Source organism: Arvicanthis niloticus, chromosome 5 (genome assembly GCF_011762505.2).
Source record: "Arvicanthis niloticus isolate mArvNil1 chromosome 5, mArvNil1.pat.X, whole genome shotgun sequence".
In the NCBI taxonomy this organism is placed as follows: domain Eukaryota; kingdom Metazoa; phylum Chordata; class Mammalia; order Rodentia; family Muridae; genus Arvicanthis; species Arvicanthis niloticus.
Window position 1 is genome coordinate 63,075,649 of NC_047662.1, and position 17,750 is coordinate 63,093,398.

The window sequence follows — 17,750 nt, forward strand, 5'->3', positions numbered from 1 at the left end:
TTCTCTTTCATTGGCTTTTATTTATAGTGTAACTAGAGCCGGGCAGTGGAGGCACACGCCTTTAATCCCAGCACTTGGGAGGCAGAGGCAAGCAGATTTCTGAGTTTGAGGCCAGCCAGGGCTACACAGAGAAACCCTGTCTCGAAAAACCCCCCCAAAAAAAAGTGTAACTAGTTAAATGAAGGGAAGTGAGTCATAGGAAAAGGAATACATACATAGGACTGCTAGAATAGGGGAAAGTGATTCTTTTCAAATAACAAATGATAATCATCTAGTCTCTACCCCAAGACACATTTGGAGATTAAAAAGTAGGATGGCAACTGGGCAGTGGTGGCGGACGCCTTTAATCTCAGCACTTGGGAGGCCAGGTAGGTTTCTGAGGCCAGCCTGGTCTCATTGAAGAAACAGCCTTTAAAGACCTTTACAAAACACTGCTTGAAACTTGTTAAAAGGTAACTATTGTCCCAAAAGGTAGCCCCCATGCACTCCTACCTTCCCTGCCCCTGAGATGTACTATAATTTCTACAGTGGCAATGGCCTATTTGGTTGCATTCTTGGTGAACAGTAATGGTAGGGACTAAACCTAGGCCTCAGTTATCTTCCCAGTCACTGCCACTGATGTGTATACACCTGTTTAGGTGCAGTAAGTTTTGGTTGTATATTACAAATTAGAACCTTTGTAGCAAAGACAGGTTATTTTCTCCATCTTGTTTTTGTTACACATGACTTGTTGATCACAGGTGTTCTGCAAACTAAAATGGGAGATACTCTTCCAAAGACCTGCTCATGATTTTGTTTTGGGGTGGGGGTTCAAGACAGTTTCTTTGACTTTGGCAAATTCACTCTGTAGACCACACCCACTGCAACTCAGATCTGTCTCTGCCTCCCAAGTACTGGGATTAAAGGTGTGTTCTAAAATTGTCTGACAGGTTTGGAAATTCTAATCTAGTAATTTTTTTTTTCTGGCAGAAAAGTATTTCATACTTGGGTGTTAGGGTACCATTCACAGGTATTACCAAAAGAAAAGGGTACAGGAACAAAGCCACCTTGTTTTTAGTGCATAGATTTTACAATACAAATCACCTGTACTTTTTGTAAAGCATTTGCTGCCGTTGGTACCTCCCAGTTATTCTGTCCTATGTCGCATCCCAAGATTTAACTGATCCACTGAAACCAGTATTAAGTCCCAACATAACATTTATCAATGTTCAAATAAATACATTCTAATTTTGGAAGCTGGTTAACTCTGGCTGTGAATATCAGAACTCCTAAACCTGTCAGTCTTTGTAGTATTTAGTGTGTGACTTTATAACTTAACCTGCTTACCCAGCAGTTGGTGCTTCTACGTGGTCTCAGGCTGCCACTGTTGATTTTGTCCAGACTTCATCTTTATGTGACATGTGACTGTGTGCTTTTGTGTTTTTCTGTATCCTGGCTGGCTTGGGGTCAAAGTTGCTTCAAGCTTCCCTGAGTGTTGGCTGGGTGCCAACATGCCCAGCTTTCACTTTTTGTGTAAAACACCATGATATTTCTAAGACATTCCCTAAAAGGCATATTGTGGCATGAGGTAAGTTGTCATGTGTGACCCAGAAATCATCTGGCTTACTGTAATTAGTCTGCTTCCTAATTGTAGGGATGTGGTAACAAAATATGATTACATGACTTGATCACTAGAAGTACAATCATAGGCTAGATAGGTGACACTAGCACCCAGGAAACTGCCCCAGTTTGGTATATCTCATGGTAAGTCATGGTGTCAAAATTAGGATGTATTGTTAAGCAAGATTTAATTTTGAAGATTGATTTTAGAATAAGTAGAGCTAATATTTAAAGTTCTTTAATGTACATTGGTGATTTAAATACATGATATGTCTGTGAGAGAATCATTCCCTGTAACAAGAGTTTGTTGTGAGCTGCCATGAGGATGCTGGGACTTGAACCCTAGTCCTGAAAGAGTGCTCTTAACCGCTGAGCCATCTCCAGCCTTATTTTTTTAAAGTTTTCCATATATGAAGATAACAGGACTTTGTATTTTTCTTTAAAGTTTTATGATCAGCATGTATACTTGCATGCTAGAACAGGACATCAGATCTCAGTGTAGATGGCTGTGAGCCACCATGTGGCTGCTGGGAATCGAACTCAGGATCTCTGGAAGAGCAGTCCAGTCAGTACTCTTAATGGCTGAGCCATCTCTCCAGCCCCCTCCCCCCTTTATCAGAGATGTGCCCCACATGGATGCCAGCCCTCCCTAGCAATTAATGTTGCTGTAGGACTAAGCACATTTTCTTTCACTGAGGCCACACAAAGCCCCTCAACAAGGGGAAAGGGATCCAAAGGATCCAAAGTCCAGAGACAGCCCCTGTTCCAGCTCCAATTGTTAGAACCACATGAAGACCAAACTGCACATCTGCTATGTACAGGGAGCCTGGGTCTATCTCATGCATGTTCTTTGGTTGGTGGTTCAGTCTGTGAGCCCCCATGTGTTGCTGGATATTTGATCACACTGAATCCTGGGATTGTGTATGGTGTGGCTCAGCCCTTCAGTACATCTTTAATCTCAAACAATGAAGGTAAAGTTAATTTGTAGAAGGAAGCACCTGTTTAAAGAGTTGTTTTATGTATATGAGTACACTGTAGCTGCCTTCAGACACCAGAAGAGTGTATTGGATACCATTCATTACAGATGGTTGTGAACCACCAGTTGCTGGGAACTGAACTCATGACCTCTAAAAGAGCAATTATTACTCTTAACTTATGAGCCATCTTTCCAGCCCAAAGAAGCACCCATGTTTTGACAAAGTGATGAATCAGAGAAATGACAGAACAGGATATGTCCAACAGAAGAAAGAAGAAAGGGAAGGACAACCGTGCAGACAAAGGCAGTTTTACTGGGATAGTTACAGAGATGGGTTGTAGAAAGAGAACAAGCTTAGACACAGGTAAAAACACAATGAGCCAGGGAATGAGACTGAGCCAGATTAGAACAGATGAGTTTAAGGCCACACAGAACAATTAATGAGAAACAGAAAGAAGCCAAATTGAATCAGCTTGGAGAGGAGTTTGAGCCAGAACAGCTAGCTGTGTTGAATCAGCCAGCCAGCCAGAGATCAAAAGCAACTAGGAAGGCATGAGATTATTCAGCAGCAAGTCTCACAGGCTGAAAACATTCTAGGCCTAGATTAGATTGTATGGAGGCTAGAAGTTTATAGGACTAGGCCTGAGTTAGCAGGCAGGCAATAAGCCTCAGAGATAACAATTACACCAGGAGAATAAAAGTTATTTTTACACCCATGAACCCAAGGTTAGTTAACTCTGTAGGTCTTATGGTGTTCTTGACCCCTCCAGCTCCTTCAACCCTTCCCCCAGCTCTTTGACAAAGCTTCCTGAGTTAGGCCTATTGTTTGGTTGTGGGTCTCTGCATCTGTTTTACATCAGCTGCTGGATGAAGCCCCTCAGAAGAGTTATGCTAGGGTCCTGTCTGTAAGCAAAGCAGAATACCATTAACAGTGTCAGGGGCTGGCTCTCCCATGGGATATGTCTCAAGTTGAGCCAGTCATTGATTAGCCGTTCCCTCAATCTCCACTCATCACCTTGCACATCTTGTAGGCAGGACAACTTTTGGGTTGAATGTTTTTTGAGTAGGTTAATGCCCGCCTCCCTCTACTCGAAGTCCCACCTAGCTGGCTATAGGAGGTAGCCACTTAAGTCTCCATATCCCCCAGGTGTTAGGAGTCTCAGGGTCACCCCCATAGGCTCCTGGGAGACCCTCTCATTTCTGTTCTCCCAAGCCCACCCCCCACATCTGATCACCACTCCTGTTCCCCTCCCTATCCCCTTTCTGCATCCACTTCTGATGTCTATTTTAATTTTCCCTTCTGAGTGAGATTCAAGCATCCTCCCTTGGGGCCTCCTTGTTACTTGGCTTCTTTGGGTCTGTGGTTATTCTGTGCTGTACAGCTAATATCCACTTTGTACATACAGATATATATTTTCTAAGGTCTCCTAGCCCAAGTTGGCCTCAAATTCTGGGATTTAGTTGTAAGCCACTAAATCCAGAGTGTACTATAAATGTGGTTAGTACTTCTCTATAAAGGTGCTAGAGAAGACATTAAAAATAAAGATGAACAAAGCCAGGTGTCTCAGACTGTTCTGTCAATGTTGGGACCCGCACTGCCAAAAGCCTTGGGGGCTAAATTGTTAGAGCCTGCACTGCCCCAAGCAGCACAGGTCTGTGGGGCGGGGTTCAGCAAGAGAGAGAGGACGGATGAGGAATGGAGACCAGACAGAGTGTGATTCAATCCCGTCTACTCCTATTCCTAGTGTCTGAATCTCTGTTACTCCAAATTGTTCTGAACTCTCCTGTCTGCCTCTAAGTCACCCCTTTAATCATGCCCTTAGGTCTTGTCTCTAAATCTGATCTCTAAGTCACACCTTTAAGTCTTACACACCCAAGGGAAAATCCTGGGTATCTAAAGCAAGATGTTATCAGAGTGTGCTCAGCTGTTGTAGGCTGTTGTAATCAAATCTCTTATCAGGGTATATGGCTCAAGATGGCTGCAAGGATGATAGCCGCCTTCTTTCGGCTCCCCATGGCCAAGCAGTGTTGGTGTATACCTTTAAATCCAAGCACAGGTAAACAAGTGGGTCTCTGTAAACTCGAGGTCAGCCTAATCTACAGAGCAAGTTCCAGGACAGCCAGGGATATATAGAAATCAACAAACAACACCAAAAACTGGTGTTGAATCTAAATTGTAGCAAAAACTAAAGTTTCTAAAAAGATAACAAAAGGTGTAACTTCATATTTTAAGTATGTAACTATCTCATAAGTTTGGTAAATAAAGTACTTCAACAACTAGCAAGTCAAGTTACATAGACCAGAAAAAAAAAAAAAAAAAAAAAATAAAAATCCCCAAACAGAAATAGAATAGTCAATCCTAGAGATTGCAGCAGCTTTAGAAATTCAACAGACACCGAATTTGAGATTTTTCTTTTTATTCAACTTAAATTTTATATATGTAAGATAATTTCAAAATTTGTTGGGTCAATAAATGTTAAGGTATAGGCTGTAAAAAAATATATATATATATATTTGAAACTGTAAAAGATCCAATTTGAATGTAAGAAAGCCTTTACAAAATTTCTGATAAAACTTTTTAACACTCAAATTCAGACTAGAATTCTGCAAAGTCAGATTAACAACCTTTAATATTGAAATGTTGGTACATAATTTAAAAAAAAAATGCCCACCACGTTGAAATGTACCATGTTGAGGTAAGTTTGTCAACCGGCTTAGTCATCTGCACTGTTACTGTAAGTGTACACATAGCCACTGGTTTTCTAAACTACACAGACAGCTAAGGCAAATTTGTTGTTCTTAAGTGGATGCTTTAAACAGAAAGCACAGTTTATGTCAAGGTGGGCGGGGCATGGGAGATCATGATTTTCTTGAACCTGGCAATGAACTGAGTACGCTTTAAAGTTTTTAGACTTAATTGATTCCACCTAAAAAACCAGTATTTACAAATACACACGTTTATTCACAAGCATATAAATCAAAATATTGTACAAGAATAAAACTTTTATGTGCAGTGCAAATTCTCCATCCCACAGGTTTTATCTATTTATTTACTTACTTACTTATTTTATGGTACTAGGAACTGAACCTAGAGCCTCATGTATGTTAGCTAAGTGCTCTACCATTGAGCAATATTCCCAGATCTCCTTTCAAGTTCTTGAGACAGGGCTGTTCAGGCTGGCCTTGAACTTGAGATCCTCCTGCCTCTGCCTCCCATGAAACCTGGATTATAAAAAAGTAATCAATACCAACAAGTGGCCTGCCTAAATAAAGATTTTGGGGTCAAAGACTATACATTAGTATTTTAAAAGCATGTTCTGGATAATTTTGTTAGGTTACAAAGATTAATTTCATTTTACCTCTTGGATTCCAATAAAAACATTGCAGATTAACTTAGTATTGGAAGAATATGGAAAGGAGCACCTGGATATCTAAGATATAACCTATTAAGCAAGATATTACATAATTTACAAGGCAAAGATATAAGAGTTTAAATCATAGGGAAGGCAGTTGTTAAGAAAGACTTAGATGTTTTTGGAACTGCTGACTACAAACAAGTGTAGTAGTCACCGACTGGGCAATGAGGCCTCCTTCAGAAAACTGCTGCAACATGCAACCTCAGTATTTTAATAAATAGACACCTATACACATACTGACTACATAGCCTCACACATACAATCATACACAGTTATTATTGAACTATTTCATGTCTTTTGATTAGGCAAATTTAATTTGCCATTTCTTAGCTGGACAACTTCAATAAAAGCAAATTATCTAGAAAGATGAAAATTTCATTATTTCTTTTACACATACTGTGAGACGCAAAAATAGTTGTGTTGATTTTCAGCAGAGGCAGGGAAATAGGTCAGGAGTCTTCACCATCAGTAAACCTCAGGGAACTGAGTGCTGTTTTACATTCTGAGATGATTCAGTATGAATTACAGTTCATTTGCATTTCATCCCCAGAGTTACTTCATTTCAGCTTTCACCACGTTAAATTTCCAGACAGGATCTATTTCCCCAGTACTCTATCAAAGTTTGAGTGAATCTTATTTAAATGAGAGGTGCTCCAAAACACTTCCTGCACCACTCCACACTGACACTGGGTGGTGCATCGATTTTCTGTAACTTTTCAAGAATCTCAGAAGACAGACTTCTGTATGCGAGTCCATATTCATTGTCAAAAGCCTCTGAAAGACATTTTCAAAAATGCAATTGTAATTTGTTAGTGAAACAAAAGCTATATACTTTAAAAAATTATACTGAGTCATGTGACACATATTATATTGCTTATTTAGATAGACATTTTTAGGGTAGAGTGGAGATCAGAGAACAATCAGAGGACTCAGTTCTCTAGTTCCATGTGGGTGGGTTCTGGGGATGGAACTTCAGTAAGCCATCTCACCTGCTGACAGTCTTATTGAATAAAGCCCCGCCCAACACACTGCCCTCCAACTTGTGGTCCTCCAATCTTAGCCCCCAGGTGATGAAAATACAGGCATGTGCACTGGGCCTAGCTAAAAGCAGTAATCTGTTTTGCTTTTCTTTTTAAAGAAACATTTTATTTTAGCTTACTGTTCCGGTAGAACAGTCCACAATGGCACAGAAGGCATGGCGTGACATGACAGCAGGTATAGAAGGCTGCCCAATCACACTGCAATCTTTTTAAAGTCAACTACTAATATCAGCCACATTTTCTTTCCTTTTTTATGCTGATAAATGAACCCAGGTCCTTGTATGCTAGGCACGTGATTTAACACTCCCACCAGTTCCATTTAAAAACCAAAAAACACACAAAAAAACCTTTAACTTCAAAAATAAAACTAAAATTTTTATTGATCCTCCATTAATTAACTTACCAATATCAATGTTTTCTCTCCCAAGAGACACTAATGATAAGAAAAGGATTTCTCTGTATAAACTCCTATTTAAAAAAAAAGAAGAAGAAAAAGAAAGGTTCTGAAGTAGTCAGCAACAACAAAATGCATACAGATAGAATGTTTATTTGGGGGTTTCTTCAAAACAGAGGGTCACTCTAGTCCAGGGTGGCCTGGAACTTACTGTGTGGTTAAAACTGCCCTTAAACTCTTGGCTATCTTTCTGTGTTGTCTAAGTGCTGAGACCACAGATATGAACCAGTATACCTGGCAGTGCACAGTGAAAATACATTTAACACGATACTTAGCTATAGCTATGTAATTATCTCCTGCTTCCATGTGACGCCTCAGGCATATGAGGTGTCTTTGAGGAAACTAGTTGAATGGTACACTAAACTTTATATTATAAAAAGTATCCTGTGAGCCTCTAATTCAAATTTTAAAATTTTAAAAAAAGTTAAGAGGGTTGGGCAGTGTGGTTCTATCACACAGCCCTGGCTGAACATGCACAGGCCTTCTCTGGGTTTGAACACCAGTACTATTGCTCTAGGGCTGAGACACAGTGGCACTGTGTTTGTCCACCATTCACAAGGGCCAAAGTCTAACCCTTATCTACCAAGACAAACAAAAAATAAGGATGAGGTGGACTTGCAAAATGAATTTACTGTTTTGGTGGCACATGCCTATATTCCCAGCACTTGAGTGACAGAGAGAGGGTGATAAGGAGTTCAAGTCCAGCCTGTATCAAAAATAAAGAAATTAGGAAGCAATGCAAATTCTAATTATGTCTCATAGGGAGCTTCCTCTAGAAGTTTCAGAAACAGTAAAATGACATTCAAACCCTTTTTACCATGCAAACTACAGGTGCAAGTTACTCCTGAGACTTCAAAAATCATCTCAACTTCAACAGATGCTAAAGTACATCATCAGGTGTCAGTGTGAATTCTTGTTCTATCACTTCTGGGGTCATCATCACAGGGGCTACAAAAGCTCTAAAAAGAACTCTGGGAATTGGTGTGTGGTGGCACATACCATTGATCTCAGCACTTTGGAGGCAGATGCAGGTACATCTCTGTGAGTTCAAGGATAACCTGGTCTACATACTGTGTTCCAGACCAGTCAAGACTACACTGGGAGACCTTATCTCCAAAAAAGAAAAAAGAATAGACTCTGGGAAAGTTCATAATGCTTGGTATACTTATGCTCCTTTCCAAAGCTTGCAGAGTAAAATTCATTTAGTCAAGATGAGAATATGTACAAAAGGATCAGGAAGAGACTCACATCTGAGTTCTTCATTATTTTTATCTCTTTCCTAAACCAATTCTACTTCTAATCTCATATTTTTTTTTTAATTCAACAAGAAAAAACTGTGTTGTCATCACAGGATGGTATATATATATCAAAATTTAGAGATTAATAGACTTCAGTGAAGAAAGGAAACATTTCCAAAATATATACCATATTCCTTCATTATCTGTGACTTACCTTACTAAGATTTAACCTATACTCTTTGGCTCATTGTATATTTGTGATAAGATATAAATGCATATATTTGAATAGCACTTATTCCTTTTATGATCAGAGGTACTACATATAACATACATGCTAATATGGCCCGGACAGGCAAAACAAGCCCAAGAGAACCCCTTCCTGGTGCCTGTTGGGATAATCTCTTGTGCACTGTATATGAAGGAAACATCATCTATCTATCTCAGTGTTTTGTAAACATCTCCAACCCCTTCTGATTGATTTAATAAGGAGATGATGGCTTCCAGCAAGGGAGAAAAGGATAGGTGGTATTTTGGGGAGGAAATAGGAACTCTGGGAAAAAAATAAGGTGAGAGATTCACTAGCCAAACTCAGAAGCAAGTCTTGGTACTCAAGAGGTAACCAGCTATGTAGTAGAACATAGATTAGTATAAATGGGTTCAATGTAAGTATAAGAGCGAATTGGGAACAAGGCCAAGCTAAGGAAAAGCTTTCATAATTAATAAAAGTTGGCCCTGGTTGTGGAGGTTGCAGGTGAGTGGGACCCAAGTGTGTAAGCAAGGGAAAGCTGGTCCTGATACTTGTAGGCCATGCAGTGATGAGGATACGTCACCCCCTTCATTCTTTGCCACCTACAGCAGGCAGGAGAGCTGGCCCTGCCGACCTGGGCGGGCAAGCCAGCCCCAAGAGCATGAGAGCCAGCTCTCTGGCTCTGCCACTTGTTGGCTGTTGCCTTGGGAGAACTTGCCAGGACAGTGCTGGGGAGCTTGCCCCAGTGGTGTGGGTGCTGGAGAGCTAGCCAACTGATCATCTCAGCTACCACCCAGGTCCAAATCTAGGACTTTGGGTTGGCCCACCTATGAACTGCAGAAGCACATGAAAGGGCCAGTCCTGCAGATCCAAAGCTGTAGGACCTCTATGACACAGGGCAACAACAAGATATCTAAATGGAGTCCTGGTGAGGATTTAGCACTGATAGAGTAGCAGGAGCAAGAGGCCTGGAACCAGACCAATTACTCACTGTAATGATCATTTGCAAGTAGAGAAATGTGGACAAAAGAGTATACTGTGTGACACATACTGTAGAGATACATTGTCACACAGTACAGCTTCTACAATGAGATTCTTTTTTTTTTCCTTCTGGCAGGGAGGTTGCAAGTGTGGAAGGCAAGTAGAAAGGACAGGGAGATGAATGGGATTGGGCTATGATGTAAAATTCACAAAAAAATCAATAAAACGTTAAAAAAGAACATATATTATAAAATGTTAAATCAAGTGGAATCAAGTAAAAGATAGTGAAATCATTACCTCTGTCTTTTCGTGTCTGGCTTCATTTGCTGGGAAAGCAGGTTGATGGGCTTAAGAACATCATTCTGCTGAATACTCTGCCTGATAGTCTCGACTAACGCGCTGGCTGCCTGCTGCTCGGCTGACAGTTTTTTCTCAGAATCTAAAGAACGATACATAGAGAGTAAGTTTTCCAAGCAATAACAAGTTTCCAGAGCTGTGTCACTTCTCATCGTCTATGCAATGTCACCTCCCACATGCTCTTTGTTCTTTTTTTGTTTGTTTGTTTTTCGAGACAGGGTTTTTCTGTGTAGCCATGGCTGGTCTCGAACTCAGAAATTTGCCTGCTTCTGCCTCCCAAGTGCTGGGATTAAAGGCGTGCGCCACCACTGCCCAGCCACTCTTTGTTCTTTTAAAATAGGATAACCTTCTTCCCTTTTTTCCAATTTACAGTTTCTTCCCAGAGGCTGAGGTGTGATACTAAATTCCAGAAACTATAGTGGGACCAAGGGGCAACTTTTACTATCATAGAAGTGAATATACCAGAAGGAATCAGAACCCTGATAAAAAAAAGGAACTGCTTGGAAACTATCCAATTCATAGTTAAAGTTTTATTAGAAAATACAAATCAGGGGCTGGGTGGTGGTGGCGCATGCCTTTAGTCCCATTACTTGGGAGGCAGAGGCAGGCGGATTTCTGTGTTCAAGGCCAGCCTGGTCTACAGAGTGAGTTCCAGGACAGCCAGGGCTATACAGAGAAACTCTGTCTCAAAAAACCAAAAAACCAAAAAACCAAAAAAAAAAAAAAAAAAAAACCAAAAAAAAAAAAAAAAAAAAAAAGGAAAATACAAATCATAGGTTGGGTGGTGGCTTTAATCCCAGCACTTGGGAGGCAGAGGCAGGTGGATCTCTGTGTTGAGGCTAGCCTGATTTACAGAACCAGTTCCAGGAAAACTAGAGCAAGACAGAGAAATCCTGTCTCAACCCCGTCCCCAAAAAACCCCTCCCCCCCAAAAAGGGAAAAACTGTATGTGCTTAAAAGATATAATTTCTAAAATATAACCATGAGAAAGAACTCTTTACCTGTTTATGCCACTGTACTTTCCATATTAAGTATTGGAGAGCTTAATCTTACATTTACAACAGTGTGATGGAGCAGAGTTGAATCATATGTGAGCATTAAGCATGCATAAATGTACAAAGTGTGTGCTTAGGCTGGAAGAAAAGGATGCTTTGATACAAACAATTTCAGGACTATACACTTTGACCCACTATTAGCATGAGATGGGAATATGATCCAGTAGGTCCTCACCTAGCCTACCCTCATGTCTAGTACTTATTATAAAATAATGTATTTCTCAAACAACATAGCTGCCAACTAAACTAGTAACTCCTCATTTTCAACCAAACTAACAGCACAGCTCTCTATCATCACTAGCTCCTTCCTACTGGTTAATCTCAAACGTAATCTTTATTCCAACAGTGACATCAGCAAACAGTACAAATATGCAACACCACCATTTCAATTCATTCATTCATTCACCCTTTTTGAGATAGGATCTAGCTATGTAGTCCAAATTGACCAGAAATTAGCAATGTCTAGGCTGACCTTGAACTTGTGATTTATCTTCCTGCCTCAGCTTTCTGAATGCTCGAATTATAGGCATATACACCACCATACATAGCTAAGGAATTTCTGTGCTAGGGATTTAATACACAGCTGCTGCTGCTTCTTCTTCCTCTTCTTCCTGCTTCTCCTCTTCTTCTTCTCCTTCCTTTCTTTTTTTCAATTTATTCATTTTATGTATATGAGTATACTATAGCTGTATTCAGACACACCAGAAGAGGGTATCAGATCCCATTACAGATGGTTTTGAACCACCATGTGGTTGCTGGGAATTGAACTCAGGACCTCTGGAAAAGCAGTCAATGTTCTTAACCACTGGTCATCTCTCTAGCCCCAATACAAGGCCTTCTTGTGTTAGGAAAGTATTCTACCATTCCCCTAAATCCTCAAATTTAAAAAATTTATTATGCATGTGTTTATGTGTATGTGTATATGTACGTATGTGTACAGGTGCCCTTGTACCCAAAAGAGGGTGTCTGATCCCCTGGAACCGAGCACAGGTGGTTATGAGCTGCATTGACAACCCACTTGATGTGGGTGCTGAACTCCAGAATTGAGCAGCAAGCACTCTTACACGTCACTCTAGCCCCTCCATTTTTAAAAATATCACCTTTACTGAGCTACAATCACTAAACCACGCAGTTCATCCTTAAAAGTTTCTTATTTGTATATGTGTGTTCATACATGCATGCATACATGTGACACAGGAAAAGATGGCAAAGACAGGTTATCCCACCACTACAAAGTCTGACTCAAAGGGATCTAGGAAGACACAAGTCAAAGCCAGCCTGGGATATGGAGCAAAAAGCTGTCCCCAAATAAAGACAACAGAAACACCATACAACAAAACAAACAAAAGGTTCCCAAAGTACTATGAATCCTCCAAAAGACCTTAAATTCTCAATGACCAAATTCGGATACACTAGAATGGTAAAATGCTGGATAAAGAAAATCAAAAAGTTTATTTCTGAAAAGGATCAATGTTTTCAAAGAGAACACAAATAAATAGATGAGCCAGACAGTGGTAGTCACATCTCTGTGAATATGAGGCCAGCCTATTTACAGAGCAAATTCCAGGATAGCCATACAGAAAAAAGCCATGTCTCAAAAACAAAATAAAACAAACAAAAAAAGCAGAAAATAATTCTAAGACATAGATTTAAAAAAAAAAAACCTCAGCAATATAGATGAAAAAGTTGTTAACATGGATGAGAAATTAAGATAAAAAACCAAAACAAAATTAGCAACAATATAGATGAACTTGGTCAGATGACAAACATAAAAGAAAACATCCTGTCAGCAGAGAAGGATCCGATAGAAGAAAGAATATCAAGAATATGGAATAGGGGACAGGCTGAAAAAATGTTATATTCAGACAACAATAAAGGATGAGTGGGTGGGTGGGTGGGTGGACAGGTAGGTAGGTAAAGAAAGCTATCAAGATGGCCCAACAGAACAAAGTCCTTGCTGAGTACTTCCTAAAATGTAGGGAAATAGCACAAGAGACATTTAGAACGGAAACAGACATGACTATCAAAATAATCCTCCAAGACATTATTTTACTTAAAATGCCACCTATAGGGAAAAAGTAACACACACCCAGACAGACAGACAGACAGACAGACACACACACACACAGACACACAGACACACACACACATGAAACTGAAGTGAAAACAAGCAGTCTATATACACATCTGAGAAAGAAGATTTAAAGCCAAAAAGGTAGCATAAAGGTCACTGATTGATTGATTGTCTAATCTATGTATGTACACATGTATGTGTGGGGACCATATATATTTGGAGGTCAGGGGTCAACTTTTGTGAGTCATCCACCCTGTGGGTCTCTAGACTGAACTAAGATGACCAGGCTTGATCGCAAGAGCTTACCTGTTGAATCACCCTGCCAATACAGTTTTGTCTTCATTTGTTTGTTTGTTCATTCACTCATTCATTTGCTTTTTTGAGAAAGAATTTCTCTGTGTAGCACTGGCTATCCTGGAACTTGCTCTGTAGACTAGGCTGGCCTAGAACTTGCCTCTGCCTCCAGAGTGCTGGGATTAAAGGCACTGTTTTATCTTTTTTAAAGACAGCATCTCAGCATGTAGTGAGTCCTGGCTGGCTTACAGCTCACAGAGATCCACTTGCTTCTGCCTCTGGAATTCCTGAGTTTAAGGAACGTCCTGCCAAGCCCAACCCTGCTGTCTCTTCACTTCTCTTTTACTTACTCAAGTTCCTCCAAGAGACATACAGAGGTTCTCCTGGTTCCTGATGAAGGTTGATATTATCCCACAGCAGCTGTATATACACCAGTTTGCTGTCCTGGGACAAAGATGACAGAGGAAGCTAAAAGAGATTAATAAAATTAGTTTTCCAAATAAAATGTTACCAAATAAAATGTTACCAGTAATAAGAAAACTTAAGTGGTTTTTTTTTTTTTAAATTATAGACTTGAAATTCTGAGCAAAAGTTTTAATTTTTATTAATGCCTGATGACAAACTGTCTTGTTATTTTCTGGCACATATGTTTTGTTTTTCTGACATTAAAAGACTGGATGGGCTGGGTGATGGTGGTGCATGCCTTTAATCTCAGCACTTGGGAGGCAGAAGGAAGCGGATTTCTGAGTTCCAGGCCAGCCTGGTCTACAAAATGAGTTCCAGGACAGCCAAGACTATACAGAGAAACCCTGTCTCAGAAAAAACCAAACCAAACCAAACCAAACCAAAAAGACTGGATGGATAATTTGGTAAACAGTACAAAGGCACAATGATGTAATCATTATTACAGCCAAGTCTGTTATTTTTATGAGGTACCTTTTTTTTCTCATTACTTGTTAAAATAAACAAGTCAACCAGGGGCTTGGTGTCTACCAAAGTTTAGTATTATAAAATAGAAGCATGCCGGCAGCTCCTTGTGTGCAGTGAGTGACCTCAGCATGGGCTTCGGGAGGCAGGCAGCTGGAGTGATCTTAGTGTAATTACTAATTAAAAATTTACCTTACACAAATACTTCCCTAATTTTTAATTATATTATCTGAAAATTATGAATAAAATATTTCCTATAAGATAGCTAGCTATTTTCCAATAAGATAGCTGTGAGAAAATAGGATAGCTAATGATAAAACCTTCCTTTTCTAGCCACCAGCACTGCTAGACAGAGCAATCTCAATCCAGGCCATATTGACGAACATGTAGAAACACTATGTATGACTCCATGGGCTCTAAGACAGAAGACCCTCTCTTGGCTACCTCTCAATTTTCTCCTCACTGCTGGCTGGGATTTGACTGTGATAGCCTGAAGACAGAAGTCAGTCATCTTAGACCAGAAAACCTTAAAAATAGAGGGCGCAAGCACAGCTAAGAAAAACAAAACAAAACCAGAAGACTCTCAGAGCCCAAACACTGCCATCCCATGCAAAGCTTGAGCTCCTCCTCTGTAAAGCTCCTGCTATCTATGTTCAGTAGCTTGAGGTTCAGCCTACCCCACTGCAGCAGTGCAGTAGCAGTGCAGAAGGACTCACCTGCACACCTTCATTACAATGCTTAGAGGTGAGAATAAGTCCTGGCAAGTTGCTAGGAAGGTCCAAACGTCTGAAATACCAAACCAGGTTCCAGAAAATGATTGGATGTTGATTGATGAATGAAGATGTATGAATGACCTCATCACCTTCATTTTCTAGCAAAGATTCAAGTGCCTTTCGAAGCACTAGAGGACTCACATAGGGCACAGACACAGGAGGAGGATTGGGCCGCTTGCCTAGATGGTCCTTTAAAAATAGAAAAAAAGTGGACATTATCTAACTCTATCTGCTTGCCAGTACTCTGCAGTGAGACTATACTTCTCTATCCTGTTAATATTTGTTATTTTGGGGCTATTATATGTAGTAAAAATGCTAATGAACCAAAGCAGTGAAAAGTGAAAGCCACTAGATTATACTTAAGCTAAATCATTATAGGAGAAAATTGATAATCTATATTTCAATAGACTCTTACAATGCTAAAAGATGGAATAATTCTTTTGTTTTCTTTGTGGCTGGCAGAGACAGAGCTGTTCCAAGTGTGAGGCCAAAGTGATCTACATATTGAATTCAAGGTCAGCTATAAAGAAAGATGTCTTTAAAAGGCAAATAAATAAATAAATAAATAAATAAAAATTTTAATTTAAATTTTAAATTCATGTTTTAACCAAAACAAACAAACAAAACAAACCAAAAAAAAGTGAAAGTGTAAAATCCAACATGAAGGCTCACAACCTCAAAGTAGCTATTCCAGATGCATAAAAGATGTATAGACTTTGGGTCTGGTTAATTTTGATGTCTAATGTTTTTTATTTCCAGGTTTTTTTTCTAAAAGTTAATTTTAGAATTAAATTTAAAATTAAAAGAGTTAAATTTAGAATAAAATTAAAACAAAACAAACCCTGAAGCAAATCACATTTCTCGATTCAAATGCCAATTTGTAAGGTTGTAAACAACCAAATCAGGACTGTGGAAACCTCTGAGTTCCAACCAAGCAAGGCGTGACTATACTTTACCTTGATGCCTAAGACCACATTCTGCCCCAGACACACTTTTGACACAATTTTCATGATTAAAACTCTGAACAAAGACTGAATATCCTGATGATCCCCTAGTTGAGGGTATAATGTTGTGACTATATCTGTTAAAGTCTTCATTTACAGATACCTGCTTAAATAGTTATATGTAGCATAGACATTGCTTGAAATTGCTTTCAAAATAATCTAGGTATAGAAAAGTTAATAAGAATTTTTATAAAGTAATAACAAAAAAATAGCCATAAACTGAAAATTACTAAGGTAGCTATTGGGTCAGGAGACTTAATAAGCTGGGTATGGAAGTACACACTACTTGGAAGGCAGAGGCAGGAGAATCTCTGTGAATTTGAGGCCAACCTAGCCTATACGTGAGACTTTGTACATTTTTGAAAATTTCAATACTAAAATTTAAGCCAGGTATGGTGGCACATGCCTGTAATCCCAGCACTTGGGAGACAGAGGCATGAGGATTCCCACAAGTTTGAAACTAGTCTCATTTATATACCAAGTTCCAGGGCAGTCAGAGCTACAGTGCAAGATCATGTCTCAAAAAGCCAAAACACACATACACACACAGGTACATTTTCCGTTTGAAAATCTTTCAGTTTCTTTATGGATCTTTTGGAACAGGCATGTTCCATCATACCTGGCAAATTTCTATATTCCTATGTGTTTGAATATGTGCAGCACGTGACACTGGGTGTCTCCTTCAATATTCTCTACCTTATTTTTTAAGGCAAAGTCTTGCAATGAACCTGGAGCTCAACAATTCAACCTGACTGACTGACTAGCAAGTCTAGTAATCTTCCTGTCTCCATCTACAGTGTTTGCATTATAACACATGGCCCATTCTACGTGGCTTTTTACACTGGCGCAGAAGATCTGAACCCCAGAGTTTTCATGCTTGTGCAGCATTTTAATGGCTGAGCCATCTCTCCAGCATGATAGTTCTGCCAGGCTTAAAATTCACTGTGTACCACAAAGATGAATTTAATCCTCTTGTCTCGGCCTCAAGTGCCACCAAAAAATTGTACCTATCACTTTTTACATGCTACCATGAAAACTGTGAGGTGCTCCAAGCTATATTACAAAAGCACACAGTATGGTTACAACAACACATACCACATCTTCCTGCAGACTATTTGGAAGACTGACTGTTGAGATGCCATGAAATGGTCGCTGGGAGAAGTCAATATTTTGCAGAGGACCTCCAACACTATGACTTCGAGTCAAAGATACATTTCGTTTAGATAAACTGTTAGGCACAGATGAAATTTTCACACTCTGGACATCAACACTGGTTTTCTTTATTTCATCACTAAAAAAAAAAATGAAACAATGT

General features: G+C 39.6%; 1 protein-coding gene across 3 annotated transcripts in view; it reads right to left on the reverse strand.

Annotated features, from left to right (window-relative positions):
- Nucleotides 1-5,415: 5,415 nt before the first annotated feature.
- Nucleotides 5,416-17,750, reverse strand: part of Dennd4c (DENN domain containing 4C) — a 98,523-nt gene continuing 86,188 nt past the window's right edge. For 2 of the 3 annotated variants that reach the window (XM_034502195.2, XM_034502196.2), the window contains 6 exons: nt 17,531-17,726; nt 15,375-15,620; nt 14,082-14,199; nt 10,249-10,390; nt 7,435-7,499; nt 5,416-6,765 (listed from right to left, as the gene is read on the reverse strand). In XM_034502195.2, the coding sequence (XP_034358086.1) occupies nt 6,629-6,765; nt 7,435-7,499; nt 10,249-10,390; nt 14,082-14,199; nt 15,375-15,620; nt 17,531-17,726 (904 nt within the window). In that variant the 3' untranslated portion in view covers nt 5,416-6,628. The remainder of the gene's footprint in view (nt 6,766-7,434; nt 7,500-10,248; nt 10,391-14,081; nt 14,200-15,374; nt 15,621-17,530; nt 17,727-17,750) is intronic. The other variant, XM_076934694.1, reaches the window with a different exon arrangement.